Source organism: Rhinolophus sinicus, linkage group LG02 (genome assembly GCF_036562045.2).
Source record: "Rhinolophus sinicus isolate RSC01 linkage group LG02, ASM3656204v1, whole genome shotgun sequence".
Taxonomy (NCBI): domain Eukaryota; kingdom Metazoa; phylum Chordata; class Mammalia; order Chiroptera; family Rhinolophidae; genus Rhinolophus; species Rhinolophus sinicus.
Genome location: NC_133752.1, coordinates 14,491,686 through 14,515,350, shown reverse-complemented (window position 1 = coordinate 14,515,350; position 23,665 = coordinate 14,491,686). Strand labels below are relative to the sequence as shown.

Genomic DNA, 23,665 nt, shown 5'->3' with positions numbered 1-23,665 from the left:
TTTCTATACACAGTACTCTTTAGCATCAACATGTCCATTTCTAAAAAAAAAAAGTGTTCTGGGATTTTGATTGTGATTGCACTGAAATTAGAGGTCCATTTTGAGCGAAACGTCATCTTAACAATACTCAGTCTACCAACGCATGAATATGACCTCTCTCTCAATTCACTTAGGTCTTAATTTACCTCAGCAGTGTTTTCCTATTGTACTGGTCTGGCAAGTATTTTACTAAACTTATGCCTAAGTGTTTCATGTTTTTAGGATACTATTTAAAATAATACTTTAAAATTTTCTATTTCTGATTGTTCCTTGCTAGTATTTAAACATTTAATTGATTTTTTTTTGTCTTGACCTTATATCCTGCCAACCTGCTCAACTTACTTTTTAAATATATTCCGAAGATTTACATGATTTTAAATGTCTTTGAAATTTTTATTTCAATTTCCAATTGTTTTTTACTGATATAAAGATTATGAGTACTGTGTTAACTGTATCCCACAAATTTTGGTATGGTTTTTCTGCTTTTTCATTCAATTCAAAGTACTATCTAATTTCTTTTGTGTTTTACTCTTTGACTCATGAATTGAATTTCCATGTATTTCGGGATTTTCCAGATGTCTTCTACTATTGGCTTCTAATTTAATTTTGCTGTGGTCAGACAAGGTATTATATATGAACTGTTTTTACTCACAAGAGTTCTGACACCAAATGTGTGTGTGTTTTTTCTCACACCAACCAATTCTCCAACTCTCCAGATACTAATCAGAGGTCCTACCATTTGATTCAATGCTGGCATAACTACTCAGAATTAGTACAGACCCCACAGTTTAAGGGCTTAGTCCCACAAGACAGCCCCCACTTCAGAGGCCAATCACAAATCTCAGGCCTCTGTACATCTGACTGACTGGCTATAAAGCACAGGTCGTCACACCCCTCCTCACATTTGATAACTTGCCATAATGCCTCAGAGAACTCAGAGAAATACTTTAGTTACTATTGCCAGATTATTATAAATGACTCAAGAACAGCCAAATGTTAAAAATGCATGAAGCAAGGTCTGGGGTGAAGGGGTAGAGAGCATCCATGCCTCTCTCCTTGCACCTCTTTCCTAGTACCTCGGTATGTTCACCATGAAAGCTCTCTGATCCCCGACATTTAGGGGGTATTAGGGAGTTTTAATTATGTAGATAGACACGATTGATTGATTGATTGATTGATTGATTAAATCACTGGCCATTGGTGAGTAACTCAATCTACCCCCTGTCCTTCTGTTCCCAGAGGTTTGGGTGTAGAGCTGAAAGTTCTAACCCTTTAATCATGCCTTGGTCTTTTGGGTGACCAGTCTCCACCCACCAGTCATCTCCTTATCATACGAAAGACACTTTTATTGCTTGGAGATTCCAAAGGTTTCAGGAGCTAAGTACCAAAAACCAGGATAAAGAGCAAATACATACTTTGATTCATACTACAATGTATGACTTTATTCATTAAAATGTGTTGACGTTGGTTTTATTGACCAGCTTGTGATCCATGGTAGTAAATGTTTTGTGTGCACTGAAAAAGAATTGTGTTTTGATTTTGTTGGATGCAAATGTCCATTAGGTTAATCTGGGTAACAGTGGTTAACAGTTTGCCTTCTATATCCTTACCAATTTTCTGTCTCCTTGCTCTATCAATTAATTAGTGGGAGCAGATAGTTGAACTCTCCACATATAATTGTAAATTTGTCTAGTTTTCTTCTTGCTTCTGATAGTTTTTACTACGTGAATTGTAACACTGTTACTGATATATGCTTATTGAGGATTTGATGTCATTTTGATGCAAGAATCCCTTAATTATCATTAGGACCTCTAACTCTTTACCCCTGATAATATTCCTTGTTTTGAAGTCTGTTTTACGTGCTATTAACATAGCTGCTCCCACTTTCTAATCTTAGTGTTTGGATGGCATTTTTTTAATCCTTTTCCTTTAAACGTATCTATAATTTTACTTGTAAAGTGAGTTTCCTATAGACACGATGTAACTGTGTTTCCCCAAAAATAAGACCTAGCCAGACAATCAGCTCTAATGTGTCTTTTGGAGCAAAAATTAATAGGACCCAGTCTTATATTATATTGTATTAAATTACATTATATAAGACCAGGTATTATATTATATCATATTATACTATACTATACTATACTATACTATACTATATTATATTATGTTATATTATATAAGAACTGGTCTTATATTATAGTAAAATAAGACTGGGTCTTATATTAATTTTTGCTCCAAAAGACACATTAGAGCTGATTGTCCGGCTAGGTCTTATTTTTGGGGAAACACGGAATTAAGAGATACTTTTTTCTTCTACTCTGACATTCTCTATATTTTAATTGAAATGTATTGAACACTTATATTTAATGTAGGTATTGATATGGTTTGGTTTATATTGACTTCTTTGCTGTTTGATTTTTCTTTTATTCATCTGTTCTTTACTCATTTTTTTCTTTTTTCCTACTTTCATTTGGGACTGATTGGATTTTAATACTCCATTCATCTCTACTATTAGCTTATTAGTGATAGCTCTTTAATTTTTTTAATGGTTGTCAAAGAGTTTAGAATAGCATCTTTAATACAATCTAACTTCAAATAATATCACTTTAAGGATAACAAAAGACACCTACAAAAATATACTTCCATTTCCTCACTTCTGTATTTTGTGCTATTGTCATACATGAGTCAGATATTAATTTTATATATGTTCTGTACCCAATGGTATATTATCATTGCTTCAGGTAATTAATTATATTTTAAAGAAATGTTTAAATGATAACTACGAGGTGTGATCAAAACATATGGTGAATGCTGCTGCCGAGTGCCATCAAACGGAAAGGCAGGGATCGTCAATACCGGAAGCAGCGTGTCAAACCTTAGTAACAGTGTGTGACAAGTTTCAACTGGTTCAGTGCACTCAGTCAGGTGTGAGCTACTGTTGAGAGAAGGTGTGTTTTAAAGTGTGCCTTAAATCATCCTCTACCATGACAACGCTCCATGTCACACATCGCTTCTGGCATATGGCAATTTCTGTCAAATGAAAACATTACAGTGTGTCCTCATCCACTTTATTCACTGGATCTGACACCTTGTGACTTCTGGCTCTTTCCCAAAGTCAAAATGACCATGAAAAGTAAACATTTTGAATCGATTCAGGACATCGAAGCAGCCATGACAGCGCAACTTAAGATACTCACGAAAGAAGACTTCCAGAACTGCTTCAGAAAGCAACAAGAACAATGGGCTAAGTGTGTTCAAAGTGAGAGGGAGTATTTTGAGGGTGATTAATGGCAATAGGTCTTTTACTATAATAATTTTTTTTATTTAAACATTCGCCATATTATTTGATCGTTTGTGGGTAAAGTATTTCTTTACCCACATATTTACCACTTTTAGTGATTTTTGTTTTTTTCTGTGTTGATCTCAAATTTCTACCAGATACCATTTAATATTTCTTGTAGGTACAGGTCTGTCTATAACGAGTTTTTTCAGCTTCTGTTTATCCGAAAAAGTTTTTATTTTGCCTTCACTTTTGAAGGATATGTTCCCTGAATATAGATTTCTAGGTTGAAAATCTCTGTCAACACTCTAAAGAAGCCAATCCATTGTCTTCTGTCTGCCAAATGTTTGATAATTCTGATCTATTTTCTAGTGTATGGACTTTCTCTTTCTTGGTCAAACTACTTTTAAAATTGTCCCTTTTTTCACTAGTTTCTGCAATTGTGATGTATCGTGGTATTAGTGAGGTGACAGGGTAGTTTTATCTTTCTTTAGGTTCACTGAATTTTTGTGCTTGTGTGTTTGTACTACACACTCTATTTGGAATTTTTCAGCCATTATTTCTTCAAGTATGTTTTCTGTCACACATTCCCCACCACCCCTGATAAGATCTCAATTAATAAAGGTTAGATTGTTTGATATTTTTCCACTGGCCACTAAGACATTTTTGTTTTCAGTTTATTTTTTCTATGATTCATTTTTTTATCTGTTTTATTATAAAATCTTAAGTTCATTGATCTTTCTTTCTGCAATTTTTTCTGTTACTCTCATTCATTGAAATTTTCATTTCAGAGATTTTACTTTTCATCTCTAAATTTTCCATTTTATATCTTCCATTTATTTTCTGTTGTTCACATTTTCCTTTAAATGTTTAACATAATCATATTAGTATTTTAATAATCGTGTCTTCTAATTCCATGATCTCTGTCAGATCTGTTTTTTTTGCTATTGATTGATTTTTTTGATTCTTAATGAATTAATTTTTGTTGCTTCTTGGAATGTTCAAAAATTTTTAATAGTATACTAGACCTTTCGAATGTTACATTTTTGAATGAATGAACTTTGTTGTCTTTTTTACAAGAGCTGAGCTTTGTTTTGGCCTTTTGATACCTGTTTTAAAGCTCTGACAGGAAACTTATAGGTTAAAGATGGAGCAAGACCTTTGTGTGAATGGCAATTTTCCTTAGTATCTCTCCCTACTATACTGATCAAACCCTTTTAAATATGTAAGAACTCTGTTTTTACAAGAACTCCCAGTTATACTTGAGTTTATTTCTGTACATTTCTATTCCTTATCAAACAAACAAACAAAAAGAAACAAACAAACAAAAAGCAAAGAAGAAGATGAAGAGGAGAAAAAGAAGAAGAAATAAAATAGCTAATACTAGCATGGGGCTTACTATGTGCCAGGCACTATTCTCAACCCTTTATATTAAACAACTTATTAATATCCTTAAACAACTCCACATGAGACAGATAGGACCGCTGCATTCACCTACCAGAACTTGAAGGAAAAGCCCAGCCAGGTTCACTTCCCGAAGTTCACACAGATAGTCAAGTGGGGGTTTTACCCCAGGTAATATGGTTCTAATCACAGCATTATAGGCACTTTCTGAACATGTCTCTATATTAGTTTGCTAGGGCTGCCATAACAAAATACCATAGACCAGATGGCTGAAGCAACTGATATTTAGTTCTCATAATTCTGGAGGAGGATAGAAACCCAAGAAAAAAGTGCCAGCAGATTTGGTTTCTTCTGAGGCCTCTCCTTAGCTTACAAATGGCCATGTTCCCACCGAGTCCTCACATAGCTTTTCCTGAGTGCACACATACACTTGATGTCTCTTTCTCTTCTTATGAGGAGAGAAGTTCTATTAGATTAGGACCCCAGTCCTATGACCTCATTTAACCTTCATTATCTCTTTAAAGACTCTATCTCCAAATACAGTTACACCAGGTGTTATGAATTTAGGAACACAATTCAGTCCATCACAAACAGTCTCTAAATCTTCAGATGGAAATCTAACCTCAGAAAACTGGGTTCATGATGCCAGAATAAATCACTTAGGTAAAACAAATGCAGAAAACAGTGAAAAACACACAAAAATACACTATTCAGAGGTGGACTGGAAATCCTTCAGAATTTATAACCTAGAAAGGCATCCTTGCTCTATTTACATCATTGTGTTTTTGTGAAAAATGAAAAAAATAATTAGCTGACACATACCTAACATTATATGTCTTCCTTCATCCTTCATCTTCCAGCAAGAGGCACTAATTTCTAACTGGATACTCTCACATGCCTACAAGAAGAAAAAAACAGAAAGAAAATAGCATTTAATGGTCTACAAGATTTATTGTACTGAAAATTTAAGTCAAATTGTAAGCTTAAAAATTATAATATGGTCCATAACTCTATTATTGCCCTGAGTTATTGCCCTGAAGCCTCAAATTTTATTTTCTAAAAATCTATGAGGCATGAGGGATATTTTCAGAAACAACCTTACTTTGTTCATAATTTTTTAAATGTATGTATTATACATATCTTAGCTTTACCCATTGTTTCGCAAATTAGTCATTTACACATTCTGAAAATACGCCTGCCTTATGGGTTAAGCTTAGCACCTTGAGCTTTGAGAACCTCTGAATATGTCATTTTTCAATAGAAATTTTCTTTTAAATACATATGCTTTCCTATTATGAACAGGTAATGCCAACTGCCCCAAAATGACAAGGAAAAAAAATAACTCAATGCATCTATTAAAAGCAAAGCTTAGAAATACATTATTTCAAAGTCATTCCAAGTAGCTAGTAACTACAACTCTAAAATTAAGCGAATTTACGTAGTCTAATACATTTTCATTTCTTAAAAGAGTTATATAAAGAAATTGACTCTTTGTAGAATGTCATACTTTGGACAATCATTTAAATTAATGTTCCATAAATGACAATTAATCTTATTTAGCAGATTAGTTCACATAATTAGTTTACATACACATGATTGGAACAATAAAATGCTCTCAATTATGTAATTGTTCACAATTAGAATATTAAGTCACTGCCCTAGTTTTTCAATTTCCAACCAGATTGTCTAATAATTATTTGGTGTTTACTTAGCTTACGTTTTTATTGCTAAACTTAGATATCTACTTGGAAAGCTCAAATATAATTTGTTTAATGGGGGGAAGAAGATAAAACATTGAGGTTAATGTCAGTGTAGTTCAATATGTCAATGTTGAAATAGATGCCAAGGATTTGACTCCTTTCTGATAGCACCCTAAAACCTAAAAAGAAAAAAAAAAAAATAATTATATATATATATATATATATATATAATTTATTATTATTTATTTTAAATATATATATATATATATATATATAATCTTAAAAGCCTTATCCACATAGAACACAGATATATTAGAGTTTTATTTGAATCTGACTTTAAAATCTATGGTCATTCTACATCCTTTGTCTCTGACAGTCATATCACCAGGGAAGAATTAATCTATCAGAATTACTGTCTCTTTCTCTTCTTTCTCTCCTCCATCTGCTGCTGTGATTCTTTCTCCTTCTGTCCTTCTGTTCTGCTTTCTTTTCGTCCCCTTTCTCCTTTTCTTCCCTAATGTCAAACAAAAGCTTAATTAAACCACAGCGACTACACCTGACACCCTAGAATTTCATAATTAAAGGCTTTACCTTCACAGAAATATCTGTCATAGCCACAGCAGGAAATAACGGATTTTGGAATATATGGTAGTTATGTTTAATCTACAGTGTTTCTGGCATCAAACAAGAAAATTCAAATAAGCAAGAATTAGTTATATTTCAACTTCATTCCATGAATAACAAATAAATACTGCAAATATGGAGATGTCATTTTCAAGTTTAGCATTTTAAGGTCTATTTTAAGGCTCTATGTGAAGGCTTTGGAAAACAAGTAGCTACTATGGGTTCAGTTGTGCCCCCACCCCCAAAAAAATTATTTCGTATCTGAAGGCAGGTTCTTTACAGACATAGTTAAGTTAAATGAAGTCTTTAGAGTAGGCCCTAATCTAATATACGTGGTATCCTTGTAAGAAGCAGAAATTTGTATACAGACACCATGCACACAGTGAGAACCCCATGTGAACATCAAGGCAGACATCAGGGTGATGCATCTGAAGTGAAAGAACACCAGACACTGCCACCAAACCATCAGAAGCTAGGGGACAGATATGAAACGGATTCTTCCTCAGAGTCCATAGAAGGTTCAAACCCTGCCAACACCTTGATTTCGGAATTCTAGCCTCCAGAACTGTGAGACAATACATTTCTGTTCTTCAAGCCACTCAGTTTGTGGGACTTTAATACTGCAGAACTGACAAACTAATACAGTAGCTAACATTATTTCCATTTTTTAGCGTTGGGGTTTCTAATTCTGATCATGTTTTCATTTGGCTTAAAGACTCACTGCTACCAAGGAAATAAAAAAACAGAATGTGAGCAGAAGTAGGACTGTCACAGTATAACAGTCATTGGTATTACTGATATATTTCAGCATTATTGTGTCAAAAAAGCAAAGGCTCAGAATTTTAAAGTGACTTGTCCCAAACGCAAGGCTGACATAACACCCCAAAAATATCAGTTAATGTAATACATCGTGTCAATAAAGGGCAAAAACACGTGATCATCTCCATGGACATAGAAAAGTCATTTGACAATAAAACAACAATTTCTCACAATAAAAATAATCAACAAACTAAGAACAGAGGGAAATTTCCTCAACTCAATAAGCACCTACAAAAAAAAAAAAAAAAAAGCTCCTACAATAAAACCACAGCTAACATCATACTTAATGGTGGAAGAGTGAATGATCACACTCACACTTCCCAATTTTAAAACTGACCACAAAACTACAGTGATCAAGACAGTATGGGAGTCTAACAATAGACATATAGTCATAGGTTCTAGGAATAGATTAGAGAGTCCGGAAATAAACACTCATTTCTACGGTCAATTGGCTTGTGACAAGGGTGCCAAGATATTCAATGGGCAGTGAATAGTCTTATGAACAAATGGTTCAGTGACAACTGGACAGGTACAAGAATGAAGCTGGAAGCATCCCTCATACCATAGACACAAATTAACTCAAAATGGATCACAGTCCTAAATGTAAGAGCTGAAACTACAAGTCTTAGAAGATAATACAGGAGCAAACCTTCATGACCTTAGGTTAGGAAAAGCCTTCCTAGATATGACAGCAAAATCATAAGCAATAAATAAATTAGACTGTTAGTCAGGGTTCTCTAGAGAAATAGAACCAACAGAATGTATACATCCACAGAAAGCAATTTCTATAAACAGAACCAACAGAATGCATATGTATATAGAAAGAAAGAGCAAGGAATTGGCTCATGCAATTATGAAGACCGAGAGGTCCCAAGATCTGCAGTCAGCCAACTGGAGAACCAGGAAGGCCAATGGTGTAAGTTTCAGTTCCATTAGCCACCAGGCTTGAGACCCCAGAAGAGTTAATGTTTCAGTTCAAGTCCAAAGGCAGGAGAAGACCAATGAGCCAGCTCAAACAGTCAGCAGGAAGAGTTCCTCTTCCTCAAGGGAGGGTCAGCCTTTCTGTTCTATCCAGGTCTTCAACTGATTAGATGAGGGCTACACACAACGGTGAACACAATCTGCCTTATTCGGTCTACGGATACAAATGTTCATGTCATCCAAAAATGCCCTCACAGACACACACTGAATAATGTCTGACCAAATAGCTGGGCACCCCCCACCATGGCCAAGTTAAGTTGATATAACATTAACCATCACATAGATTTTATCAAAATTTAAAAAATTTGTTTTATAAACATTGTATCAAGAAAGTGAAAGAAAACACACAAACTGAGAGAAAATATTTGCGTATCACATATCTGCTAAAGGACTTATTCTTAGTAAAGCGTTCTTATAACTTAACAATAACAAGGTAAGGAACCTACAATATCCCAAATTTATAAAAAACTCACTTAACTGCAAAAACAAACAAACAACCCAATTAAAAAATGGGCAGAGGACATGAAGAGACATTTTTCTAAAGAAAACATACAGATGGTAAATAGACATATGAAAAAATGTTCAACCTCACTAATCATTAGAGAAATGCAAATAAAAACCACTATGAGATACCACCTCACCCCAGTCAAAATGGCTACCATCAATAAATCAACGAACAAGTGCTGGCAAGGATGTGGAGAAAAGGGAACCCTTGTGCAGTGTAGGTGGGATTGCAGATTGGTGCAGCCACTATGGAAAACAGTCTGGAGGTATCTCAAAAATTTGAAAATGGAACTACCTTATGACCCAGCAGTTCCACTCCTAGGTATCTATCTGGAGAAATCCAAAACTCTAATTCGAAAACGTTTATGCACCCCTGTGTTTATTGCAGCACTATACACAATAGCCAAGACATGGAAACAACCGAAATGCCCATTGGTAGACCACTGGATTAAGAAACTGTGGTACATTTATACAACGGAGTATTACGCAGCTATAAAGAAGAATGAAATCTTACCATTTGCAACAATATGGATGGACCTAGAGAACATTATATTAAGTGAAATAAGTCAGACAGAGAAAGACAAATACCATATGATCTCACTTATATATGGAATCTAAAGAAAATAATAAATGAACTAATCAGAAACAGTCTCAGAGACATAGAGGAAAAACTGAGGGTTGCTAGATGGGGCGAGGGGGATAAGGGGGAAAGAGAGGGGATTAGAAAGCACAATCGGTAACCACAAGATTGCCACGGGGATACGAAAGTCAGTTTGGGGAATGTAATCAATAATGTTGTAAAGGTTTTGTAGGGTATCTGATGGACTCTTGTCTCATTAGGGAGACCACCTCAGGGATGATGTAGATGCCTGATCACTGCACTGTACACCTGAAGCTGAAGCTGAACAATAATGAATGCCAACTACAATTATATATATATATATATATATATATATATATATATATATATATATTCACAAGAAGCAGAGTACAGTATTAAGAATAGAGACTATGGAAATGTAATGGCTGTATCAATGTCAGAGGGGTAGGAGATTGGGGGAGGGGAGTTATCACTTTGTGAGGGGTATAAATGCCTAACTATTACATTGTTTTGTACACCTGAAACTAATTTTTTAAAAAATGTTAAAAAAAAAAAAGGTAAGTAACCTAAAATAAAAATGAGCGATGGATCTGAGCAGGCCTTTTTTTTCCAGATCAGATATACAAATGGCCAATAAGCACATGAGAAGATGATCAACATCATCATCCTATAGGGAAATGCAAATCAAAACCTCTTATACCCACTAGGGTGGCTATAATAAAAAAGAAGACAATAACAACAGTGGGAGAGGATGTCAAGAAATTAGAGCCCTCATACATTACTTTGCTGGTGGGAGTGCAAAACGGTAGTTTGGCATTCTCAAAATTTAAACAGAGTCATATCATGTGACCCAGCAATTCCACTCCTAAGTACATCCAAACAAAAATTGTACAAAATGTTCAAAGCAGCAGTATGCATAAGAGCAAACAAATGGAAACAACTTAAATTTACAACTGAAGAGTGGAAAAATAAAATAAATGTATCCATACAGTGGAATATTACCCAGCAATAAAAGGGAGTGGATCAATACATGCTACGACATGGAAGAATCTTGAAAACGTATGTGAAGTAAAAGAAGCCAGTCTCAAAAGGCACATATTGTATGATTCCATGTATGTGAAATATAAAGAACAGGCAAATCTATGGACACAAAGTAGATTGATCAGTGGTCACCTCGGACTGAGGCGTGTTGACAGGGGATGGGGAGCGATTGCTGCTGAGTAAGGGATTTCCTTTTGGGGGGAGAAAAATGTTCTAAAATTGTGATGATGGTTGCACCACACACTAAAAACAATTAATTTTGCACATTAAATTAATTGTATGATATGGGACTTATATGTCAATAAAGCTGTTTATTTTTTAAAAAATAAATAAAATACATGTTAAAACCACTTACAGTTGACTTGTCCCGTTTATAAGAACCTGCACTGCAGAAAAGGGAAGTTCTCATCTAGGACCACCTCCTACTTCCTTAACACGTCAAAACCACAAAAGTTTGTTTATAGCTGAGTATACCAAAGACCCTCTCCAAGATTTGTCTTGTGGTCTGCAACAAAGAAAGAGCCCTGAAACACCGTCATGCTCTCCAGGGGAGGGAAAAGCTCATCTTATAACAAAACTGATCAAACTTCCAAAGGGCTATTTTAACATACATTTGAAAGAAGTGACAAGATTTGTCAAAGCGAGTAAAACATTAAGAATCTCTTTGCTATCTGAGATTTTTAACTTTTAAAATATTTGACTTGTGACCCTGTTGTTTACAGGAGACTGGCAACGCTGTCCGTCTCCGCTTTGGAACCATACTAATTCACATACTTCACCATATAGTCATTTTCTCATTATGTGTTCTCTAACTAAAAATGTGTCTTTCCAAGGATTAACATTTCTCACCATCACTTTAAATGTAATTTGAGGAAACTGGGCATGGTGAGAGGCTGCAGGAGGGGACATTTCTGTGGGGAGCAGCAAACTACACATGCCAGCAAAGTAAAGACAGTTGTGAACGCTCCTGTGGTTGTCTATTTCCTGGAACGGTTCTGAATTATTTGTGCCACGTCACCAGGCCAGTCTTTGGAATGTGGGGTAACCACACAGAATCCGCTCTTTGTTCTAGGCTAGGGCTACGTGCTAGAAAGGTAAAAACCTGGGGAACTCCCTTCCAGTACTGGCCTTAGGTTTAGGCAGCAGGGACTCTTGCCCTAGGCCCCAGATTCAGAAGACCACTGAAAATCGCAAAACACTCCAACCTCCCCAAGCATTAAAGAGCACTTGGGCTGCTGCATCATTTAGGACCAGAGTCTAACTGCCACTAGGTACCAAACAGCTTCTCTGGTGAATAACCCTGTTCAGGGTCCAGGCGGTCCTTTTCTACTTCTCTTCTTTTGTGTCTTTGGTGGTAGAGATAGGGATGAAAATCAGTGTTAAAGCTGATGATGCTGGAGACAGGCAATGGCTGCTTCGGAGTGCAGGAAGGATTTCCTCTGAGCGAGCCAACAAATTCACCTATCAGATCCTTCCTCTCAGCGTGAACGCCATAGGTGCTAGCAATAGAATGTATCATTTCCTATCACTGTTACTGCATGTGCTTCAGAAGGTACTTAGGAAGAATAATCAGCATACCTTGTTTCCCCGAAAATAAGACCTAACCGGAAAATAAGCCCTAGCACGAGTTTTCAGGATGACATCCCCTGAACATAAGCTCTAATGCATCTTTTGGAGCAAACCTTAATATAAGACCCGGTCTTATTTTCGGGAAAACACGGTAGTATTTGCAGCATTGCACACGGCAGCTGATGGACATTCTATAATGTCCTTTGAGAGTAATTAATATTGCTCTCAAATTTGCATTAAGTAATTCAAGATATAATATGTGTGAAACTTGACAACAATCCTTACATTAGCAATTTAATGGACAGTGAATACAAGTAATGTGAATGGTTTTATTTTTAGAAATGTATTTAATATGACAATTACATTTTCAAAAATGAATAAACTGCAACTAATAATTTTAGTTAGAATGTTGATGTCTATTATATTATTTGTATTTGTATTTTAGTTTTGAATAATCTACAATAAAAATAATTCTGAAAACTTAAGAAAGGTATTTTAATTTTTGATATTGTATATTTAGTGTGAAAATATATTGAAATTTATTCATTTTGAATAGAAGTATTTAATCTTTTATACAATGGCTATTAATAGACTATAACTCAAGGGAAAATAATGATTATAATTATTGATATTGCTGAAATGGAGGCAAGAAAAATAAATTTTATGGAATAACTACATAATAATTCATGTATTATTATCAGTCATCCTTCCATCAAAATAATACCTAGACATATATAATTAATAATTAAATTGAATTGTCTTCACTATTTTGCTGCCAATCATATAAAGAACACAGTTTTACACATATTTTTGAGTTTTTTATTGTAAAGATGTATTTGTCAAGGTAGGCAATTAGGACATGTTTTACATAATAGTTTGTGGGCTTCATTTATAACTTTTAAATATGTAGATCAAAGGTGCAGAGCCCTGCATTTGAGCTTTTGCTTCAGGGCCCCCAAATATCAGGGGTAAGGACGTGCCCTTGTAAACTAAGGAGATCTTAAAGGCTATTTTTCATTTGCACCTTCTTTTAATGGTGGTTGTAATATAATTTGCCTCTCTGTGTGTATATGCATATATATATATATATATATATATATATATATATATATGTATATAGATACACTATATACACATATACACTATATATAGTATACATATATAGTGTATGTATATAATGTTATATATAGTATATGTATATGTACGTATACATGTGTATATGTATGTGTATATTTACATATCTAGGTATACATATATATTCCTTATTCTTATTTTAGTTACAAATAAACCAAATGCTGAATTCAGAAGCCACTGTATATAAGCAAATATCTATTATTTTAATGTCATGCAAGTTCATACTTGTCAATTAAGAATGTTATAAAATAATAACCAGAGTTTATCAAAATAACATACAATTAAACTTTCAAAAACTGAAAATTATGTAAGATATTACACAACTATGTCATAATGTTGGGCTGAACTGTGTCCTGCCCAGATTCTTATGTTGAAGCCCTAACGCCTGGGACCTCAGAATGTGTGTATTTGGAGATGGGGCCTTTAAAGAGGTAGTTCAGGTTAAATAAGGTCATATGGGTGGGTCCCAATCCAATCTAATTAGTGTCTTATAAAAAGAGGACATTTGGACTCACAAAAGAGACACAGGAGATGTGCGCACCCTGAGAAAAGTCATGTGTGAACACAGTGAGAAGGTGGCCATGTTCAAGCCAAAGAGAGAGACCTCAGAAGAATTAAAACCTGCTGACATCTTGATATTGCACTTCTAGCCTCCAGAACCATGAGAAAATAAATTTCTGTCATTTAAGCCACCCACTCTGTCATATTTTATTATGGAAGCCTTAGGAAATTAATATATATACCCAAAAAGTTCACAAAAAATTTCTCTATGATTTTGTAAGTTTTCCAGATTACCTGGTCTTGCTCAAAACATTTTACATAAAGTATTAATTTTAGGGCAAAATTTAAAAATGTTACATGAAATCAAATATAAAATGGCCCTAATACACAATGTCACTTTTTGTGAAAACTGTACTTACTATGGTTTTCACACTATAGAATCAATAAATTTCCCAATTTTTAAAATAAGATTTTGAAATATAAAACATTTATTTTTAAAGTACCTCAATTTGGAATAATGGATGTGGGGGAAAAATGGCATTCAAAAATATGTCTTCCAACCAAAAAGAAAGTTATTTTATCCAACTCTCCTTTACTCCCATTATCTTCATTCTAAAATTTGGGCTTTTGCTATTAGACAAGACTTTTTTTTCCAGTAGTGGTAAAATACACATAACAAAATTTGCCATCTTAACCTGGACAATATTTCAAAGTGTCATTTTTTAATTTCTTTTACAACCCTAGCTTCAGGCCAAACCTTTTATTAATTGGTCTATGGTTTGTTCTTGACCACTGAAGTTAAATTTATCATATTGGACTTTAAAATTCTGTGAGAAAAACACAGTATTTTTTTTTAAAAAAAGTTTAGTTCTCCGGTTTTTTTAGTGTCATACGGAGACACTAATGATGTCCTCATCATCTTACCGTGTTTACTATTCCATCCTATAGCTTAACTCACATCCTGTTTCTCAACACATCAAAGTTAAAAGTTTTTTTGTTTGGTTGTTTGGTTTTTTTTTTGGTTTATTTTTTATACCTAAGAACTTCCACACACTTTAAGACTTGCCTTGTGATCTGCAGAGAAGGACGCCTTGTGACCCCAAGTAAGTCGAGATACATGAATACCCTGGTGCTCAGTAAGGGGTGAAATGTTGAACTGAGTGTCAAGAGTTGGAAAACTTGAAAAGGCCACTTGAAAGTAGTACTGATGTCATTTTTTGGAATAGTTTCTAATACTTACCAAGTAAAACATTTAGGATTTATAAAGAGATTAAAGTATTTTTCCCTCAAAATACAATATATGAGATGATCTATAAAAGAATCATATAATTTTCCAGGAAGGAAATCATTAGGGATCTCTTTATTCTTTGAGATGCTTAAATTTTAGAACATGAGATGCCAAGTTTTGTTGGTTACAGAATGGTCTATTTTCCTCTTCGTTTCACTTTGCCATGTGAATTGTAACCCCATTAAAAGTCTTTGAAGCCAAAGGCTTTCTGACATGGAAAAGTGAAACCCACAAATGCAGGCGTATTCACAAAGATCATTTAACCCTGATCCAAGTGATACGTCAGGCACGCAAACACGACACTTAGAAGTGTTCATAAAAACACACAGAGTCTTAAATTTTAAAAGCAATCTTGTTGTCCTCTTAAGGGGTCTGGCTCCTGGTTAAAAACCAAGGTGTGGTGTTTCAGGCCTGACCATAGCCAATTACAAAGTCTGTACCAGGCAGGCCTCACAGGAAGGAGCTGCCACCCCCACAGCACACGTGCTGCATGGCCAGCCCCCTGCTGTCTCTGTAGGGCTGCAGTCAAGGACTCATGCCGCCCCCTCACATGCTCTTACGCTTGTCTGCATTCCTGGCCTGGGTGCCTATATTCCTAGGTTTATTTATCTGAAGCCTTTGGCTGAGGTCTTCTTTGGGCGCCTCTGCCAAGGCCTTCTTATGGGGCAAAGGGGAAATCCTTGAAGACAGTTTCCCCCACTGTCAGTACCCAATAGCGCTTTTTCCGACGTGAGGTCCATAAAAATGCCAGAGGCTTTTGCCCCACGTCTGCACTGATCCACCTGACCCTGGACTGCTGATGCATTTCATGGGAAGAGATGCAACAGAAGGAGTTGGCCCTTTCTCCAGTTTTAGCCTCTTGCTTACACAACCTCAGTAAATGATGAAAGACTTAACTCTTTTATTTTTGACTTGTTACTTTAATCAGCTACCTGGCATCTGGCAGCTCAGCTCTCTCTTTCCCAGCTCAGTTAAGTTCCTGATATCCCTCTTGATGTATCCAGGTTATCATGTATCATAAGCAATATGACACTGCTTATCAACCAACTCTGAAACCCCCTACTCTTGAGTTTGTCAGGGGTGATCCCTCCTAACAAAGAAGCCAGAATGGACACTGAGCAAGCGAATATGATGAGCAAACCTGACTACGTAGTCTATGAAGTTAAAAACTTTCTAATGTGATTCTGTTACTTATTTTGCAACATTATGGGTCAAACACGTTTGCATTCAAATATAATTACCAAAACGTATTTCTCATAGTCCAAGAATCTTATCCACTTTGCCATGCACTAATATGGCTGTATCTGAATGTTCTTTAGTTTCAGGTAAAAGAAAACTCAACACAAAATGACCAAAGTAAGAAAGAAAATGCATTGGCTGCTCTAAATGGCAGACCAAGACGTAGGGCAGACCTTAGTCAGGGCTGGATTAAAAGGTAATATCTACATCTCAGTCTTGCTGTGAAGTCTTTCACCCCGTTCTTTCTCTGTGTACCCTCCTTATCCACAAGCAGGCTTTACTAACGAAACAAACTGGCTTCCAGAGTTTTACACTTCACATCTTGGGGTCATCCCATCCAAAGCAAAAGAAGGCTTTGGCTTTCCCAGAGTTCCCGCTCTCTGATTATACTAGTTGTCACATGCCAACTCCTGAACCAATCACAATGGCTAGAGGACTGCATTGTTCTGACTGGCTTGGTCTAGTCATGTGCTCTATTCCTAGAGCTAATGGATACAGTTATTATATTCCCTAAAACCACATAAAATCCCAAATAGCAGTCAAGGTCTATTGAAAAGAGGTGAATGGATACTGGGAAGGCAACCACAAATGTGAAATAAATTGTGCAATAAAGAATTGACTGTACTCTTGTAATTGGTCCAGAAATGAACATACAACCCACACATTTTCTTACTACTTCTAGCTTGCTTAATTAATACAAATGCATTGTGTACAACCAGTATTTCAGGGCAATCATTAAGTAATGCACATGGAAACTCTTTTTAAGGAAAATTTCTTTGTCATCAACAAATTTTAAAACACATCGCTATTGTAATAATTTTATGAAAAACAAAACAAAACAAAAAAATGTTTAAATGTTTAAAGTATTACTGGATAAATTAACCTCAACAAGATTACAGCAACTTCAAAACTATCTCAATTGTTTCCATTCCTAAAAATAAATTGGTGACAACAGATGACTTGAAGCCCTTAATCGATGACAGTGTCAGCCAGATGTGGGTTAGCCTCTGTGCAGAGTAGAACAAAACGAGGCGCGAGTGATATACTTGCAGTGTGTTAGAGGAAAGACAAATGAAAATAACAGCCTGCAGACCTCCCGAACGTCTTTGTTAGCTTGCCCAAAACACTGAATCGTTTCTATAGAGCTAGGCTCTAACACATGAATATATTAGCCACTTCTTCCAGTTAGTGCTGATGGCATGACATTTTAACCAATTTTAAATTGTCATTGGTGTAAAATATGTAACTTAGTTGTTCCTCTTATTCAGTCTATTTAATTCATTCATACTGAAAAGAGCAAAAAAGTATTTCCATCTTACAAAAAATTATTAGTTTTATAAAAAGTTCCAACATATACCTTAGGTGGTACGTAAATCAGATGATTAATGCCATCCTGAATGCAATCTACAAAACGAAGTCAAGAGATAGCCCCCTTTCACATAGCAATAGTTCATCGGTACATTTCTCCAACTGTGAATCAGACATACGGATGATTTTATGATTTGTAAAAACAGATGTTTATAGAACGTCTCTGTGTGGTCACACCGGGAATGCAAAGGTAAACAAGACAGTCTGTAGGTAAGGATGTGACAGTCTACTGTTGGACCACAGACGTAAGGAGACATTAGCCCCGAGAGCCCAGGAGATAGAGAGACTGGATTTACCCAAATTTGTAAAAGCCACACAGAGGAGGTAACATTTGAACTACATCTTAAAGTATGGTTAAGATTTTTATAGTCAGAAGGGAGAAGGCAGGGCTTTCTAAGAAGAAAGTCAAACACCAGTGAAGAAAAAGGAAAGTTTGGAATTTTTGGAGCAAAGGGTGCTTGGAGATTTCTGAGGCTGGAGTTAGGTTGGAGTTTGAAAATGACTTTGAGTGTCAAAATGTTAGGGCTTGGGACTTGATGTTACATGCAGTGAGTCTACAAAGTATTTAAGACAGGGAAACGGTGCAACTGGTTTTGATTTTTAGAAGGATGGTGGAGTATGATTATAAACTGTAGTCAGGACAGAGACCAGCTAGGACAAGACTGGAAAGTCCAGGGAAGAGATCACCAAGTTCTGGATTAAGTCAGAAAGGAGAGGTTAGAATGCAGAGGTGCTTCTGAATTTATCACTAGGATTTGGTAAACGAATGAAGAAGCAACATTGCATAGTAGAAAGAACAGTGGATTTGTTTGCTGCCTGGAAGAGCTGGGTTGACTCCAGGTTCCGCCATTTATTTGCTTTTTGATCTCATAAATTGTTTTACCCTTATCATTTATAAGATAAATACAGCCATACCTACACAATGGGTTATTATGATGACTAGACATAATATTTATGAATCTCCAAATTATTAGTTTTATTATGATTATTAATCAGAGTATGAGACAGAAGGAAATCCTAGGATACCTCCTAGGTTTTTGACATAGGAGATGGGGTGGATGATGAGGCATGAACTAGAAAAGGGACAGAATAGGTTCTTGGAAATAAGCATGAATTCATTTCCAGTCTCCACAGGGTTCCAAGTCCAGAGGTCAAGGGTACAGTACAAAATAATGGACCAGAAACTTGGGAAAGAGAGTCCGAGGTTTAAAACACAGATGTTGAAGCTTGTCAGCTTGTAAATGATTTTTGAAGCAAAAGTAGTACATGAAGTTGGTCAAAGAGAGAAAAAAAGAGCTAGAGAAAAGTATTTCATGTACTGAACTCATGTTAAATGATCGAGCCCTTTTAAGAAAGGTCTGTCATTTCAACACTTCCATTTTGTATTTGTGTGGGCTTGCTTTTGTCTTTGGGGAATCGAGACCCTCAACTTGGGCATATATAGGCAGAAAAAATGTAAAGGTGGAACCCAAGTTCTTTCTGGACTGATTTGCACAATGTCTTCCTCAGGGCCAATAAGACGACGGCAGAGGTCAATACAGTGTTCACTGGTCTCCTTTGCCCATCCATGCATCTCTCACAGAGACATCTGCAGTTCAGCACAGCTTCTGGTGTATACTCTCACAATCTTATCCTAGTATTGTGGCCTTCAATACAAGGTGCATAATGATGACTTTGAAATTTCTATTGCAGCTCAAACCTTTACCCTGTGCTCCAGAACTGCATAACCCCCTGTCAAACCAATACCTCCACGTCGGTGTCAAAGGCACGTCTCAAAGTCAACGTGTCCAAAATGTACCTCTTGATTCTTTCCTACCTGATAAAATCTTCTCCTCACAGAGTTTTCTGTAGTTCAGAAAACAGCAATTGCATCTTTCCAGTGGCTCTTGCCAGCAACCTTAAGAGTCATCCTTGACTCTAATCTTTCTCTCTCACTCCATATCCAAGGCCTCAGTAAATATTATGAGTTTGAACTCCAAAAATACAGAGGGTGCCAGAAATATATATACACATTTTAAGAAAGGAAAAAACTGTATTAAAATTGTAATACTCAATATATACCGATAACAAAAGATAAATACAAGACACATTTGACTTCTGCAATTACAAGAGGTGCTCAGAGTGGTTCCCATCAGTGTAATTTTCTCACAGTATTTTCCTTTCTTAAAATGCGCATACATTTTTTTGGCACCCTCTGTATATCCACAATCTGCATAAGAAGCAGGGATTTGGGGACGAATTAGCACCCCACACCATAAATAACTACAGGAATACCAATAGCCGTTAACAACACACCGTAACATCCTCCGTAACTGCTCTCCTTGCCCTATCTTGCCTCCTTCTTCTGACATGACTCCCCACCTCCTGGCAGCCACGCCATCATGCAATCGCCTTCCCATGAATGTATCCAGCACGTAATGATTTACTCTGAATGAACCAAACACAGTAAGTGATGGGATGTTACTTCCAAGATTAAGTTACAAAAGACTGAGATTTATCTGGTGAGGCTTCTGGTTTCTCTCTCTCGGGCTCTTCGTGCTTCCCTGCCGTGATGGAGAGGACAGCCATGCGGGGAACTGAGGATGGCCTCTGGCCATCAGCCAGTAAGGAACCAAGGCCTCAGTCCAACAGCCCTTGAGGAACTGAACTCTGCTGACAACCAGAGTGAGTCTGGAGGCAGATGCTGCTGCAGTTGACCTTGAGATTACTGAGGCCCCAGCCCACGCCTTCACTGCAGCACTGTGAGACCTTCAAGCGAGGCCCCAGCTAAATCATGCCCACATTCCTGACCCATGGAAACGATGATAGCAAGTGTATATTGTTTGAAATTACTATTTTGTGGCAGTTTGCAACAAAGCAATAGATAACTAACCCATTTCACTAAACCTCTATCCCGAAGTAGCAGCCAAAACGACTGTTGTAAAAATCAGATCAAAGCACTCCACCACTTAAAATCATCCAATGGCTTCCAGTGGCGTAATGGCTAAAATTCTACAAAAATCAACATGGTCCTACCTGATAGTTCTCTATCTCCTGTGAGTCTTTCTCTCCTGTCTTTATTTCACACTGGCCTCCTGGCTGTTTTTGAGCATGCACACATGCTTCCTTTCTCAGAGAATTCGCACTTGCTGTGTCATCTGCTTGGAAGACTTTTTTCCAAGCGCGTGTTTTGCTCTCTTTAGTCTCAGCTCAATGTCTCATCAGTGAAGGCTTCCTTGACTACCTTATAAAGTATCAACAACTTCTCTCCCTGGCACTTTCTATCTTCCGTCTGTACTTTATCCCCTCCCCCCATTTATAGCATCTTACTTACGTATAGCTTTACTTATTATACATACTTGTGTATGGTCCTTCTCCCATTTCTCCAATAAAAGCTCCAGGAAGGAAATGACCGATCTATCCCCAGCACTAGAACAGAGCTTAATACATAGGAAGCCCTCAATTTGTCGCATAAATGAATGAACTTCTGGTTCTTTAGTGGTAAAACTGGTACATTTAAAGTTATAAACATTTCATGGGAGACAAATGAGGATGGCATAGGGCTGTACTCAAGAACTACGGTGCAAACAACACATAAATAGCCCTAGGAATATGAATTGCTATTTAACAACCTACCATTGGTTACAATATGGAGCAAAATTATAATGTAATGCTATTATAAGCTAGTAATTCTTCACATAAAGAAGAAAAGATCTGTTTCGTAATCACAGACTGTACCCCTAACCTTGGCTAATCATCTTGCAAATGCATGTGATTATTCACCATGGGTAACGCAAAAGGGAGTGCCAGAGGCTCAGGCAGCACAATCCATCATCAACACAGGGGACATAACTCACATTCCGTGTCCTACTAATGGCGGGTCAGTAGCATCAATTCTGTACTTGAAGGGCGAGCCAAACCCAATTCCCTAAAATGCACCAAAATGTTGAGAACTGCTCTATGTCACAACTAACATTATCCAGCAAACCACAGATGTAACAATGAAAGAAAGAATTTGTAGCAGCTTGGAAAGCAACCGAATTAAAAGCCTAAAAACAAATCATGCAAGGCAATCTTGTTGGTTGCGTTGATAGAACGTCTAAATCTATGACTATTTAAGAAAACGGCATGGTATCAAAATGTCAGAAAATCTTACTCCTTTTTTTTTGTTTTGTTTTATAGAAACTCACAATTTGATTTAAATTGCCCTTCAATACAAATACCATATATTGAAAATGGGTCAAAAGGTAGGACAGAGGGCCCTGCATGGAATTACCGCTGCATCAATTGTAGGATGTAATGTTTTAAGACTGGGAGGTGAATATAAAACAATAAGAAAAACCTCTAAGAACAGTCAGGAAGGTAAAAAAAAAAAAAAACTATGTAGAATTGGGGTATCTAAAGACATTAAAGATGACAGAAAGGGATTTTTCAACTGTTTGGAGCTAGAGAAAATGATGGGGTAGGCCCACTGTTTAAAGACTATAGTGTTAACAGGTGATAGGACACTAAACTATTTCTATTTGGTCCCCTTCAAGTTGGAAAGGTTCAATTTAAAAAAAGGAATTATAGCGCAAGATAGTTGAGAAGATAGTAAAAAGGGCACATAGACACTTTAAGTGAATTTAAGTCTCTAAGACCAAGCAAATTAAATCCTTAGAAGCTGAAGGAATTTGTAGATGGAATCTCAGCACCACTATTTGGTATGAAGAAAGGGGTGGAAGCCAGAAAATTGAAGGCAACTCTATTTTTTCTTAATGGGAACTATATTGAGATATATATATATTTTTAAGTGGCAGACATAGATTGAAGGCAAAATCCAAGAATGGATTTATTATGCATTTTAACCATCTAAACAATAATGTATTAATAGTTACCGTGTTTCCCTGAAAATAAGACTTACCCGATCAGCTCTAATGTATCTTTTGGAGCAAAAATTAATATAAGACCCGGTCTTATATAAGACCAGGTATAATATAATATAATATAATATAATATAATATAATATAATATAATATATAATAAGACCGGGTATAATATAATATAACATAATACTCGGTGAATTTAAGACCGGATCTTATATTAATTTTTGCTCCAAAAGATGTATTAGAGCTGATGGCCCGGCTAGGTCTTATTTTCAGGGAAACACGGCATGCAGCAATAAGGGTTTACAAACACAAGGTCTAAGCTGAGCTACTTTGCATTATTGTTTTGCTTTTGGTTTGTTGTTTGTCTGTTTTCCATTTAGAAGATCCGGGAACTCAGAAGAGTTCCCTGAGCTTCAGAGGCAGGGAGCTGAACATGGATTTGAATGCTGGATCTACTATTTTTTTTCCTAGGAGACTTTAAGGAATCTCAATCTCTCAATCTCTCTCTCTGTCTCTCTCTAATGGCTCATAATGTTGCCTCAAAGCACTGCCTATTATAAAGATCTTATAGGCAAATCAAAGGAAAGAACCTCGCACAACTCCGGGCATCTAGTTGACTTAGTATTCCGTGTTACGGGCGATCCTCCTTTTCTGTAGCTCTGTATTCCTTTGGAGAGAGGCTTTAGTTACCGTAACAATCCTGGCTTCTCTCCAAATTCTTATTTA

At 36.3% G+C, this 23,665-nt stretch overlaps 1 protein-coding gene across 1 annotated transcript in view; it reads right to left on the bottom strand.

Moving 5' to 3' along the window:
* The window catches only part of LOC109453821 (cytosolic beta-glucosidase), a 409,360-nt gene that overhangs the window by 365,989 nt on the left and 19,706 nt on the right, over window positions 1-23,665 (bottom strand). Inside the window, exon 2 of the mRNA XM_074321830.1 lies at window positions 5,546-5,621. Within this exon, the coding sequence (XP_074177931.1) occupies window positions 5,546-5,576 (31 nt within the window). The 5' untranslated portion in view covers window positions 5,577-5,621. The remainder of the gene's footprint in view (window positions 1-5,545; window positions 5,622-23,665) is intronic.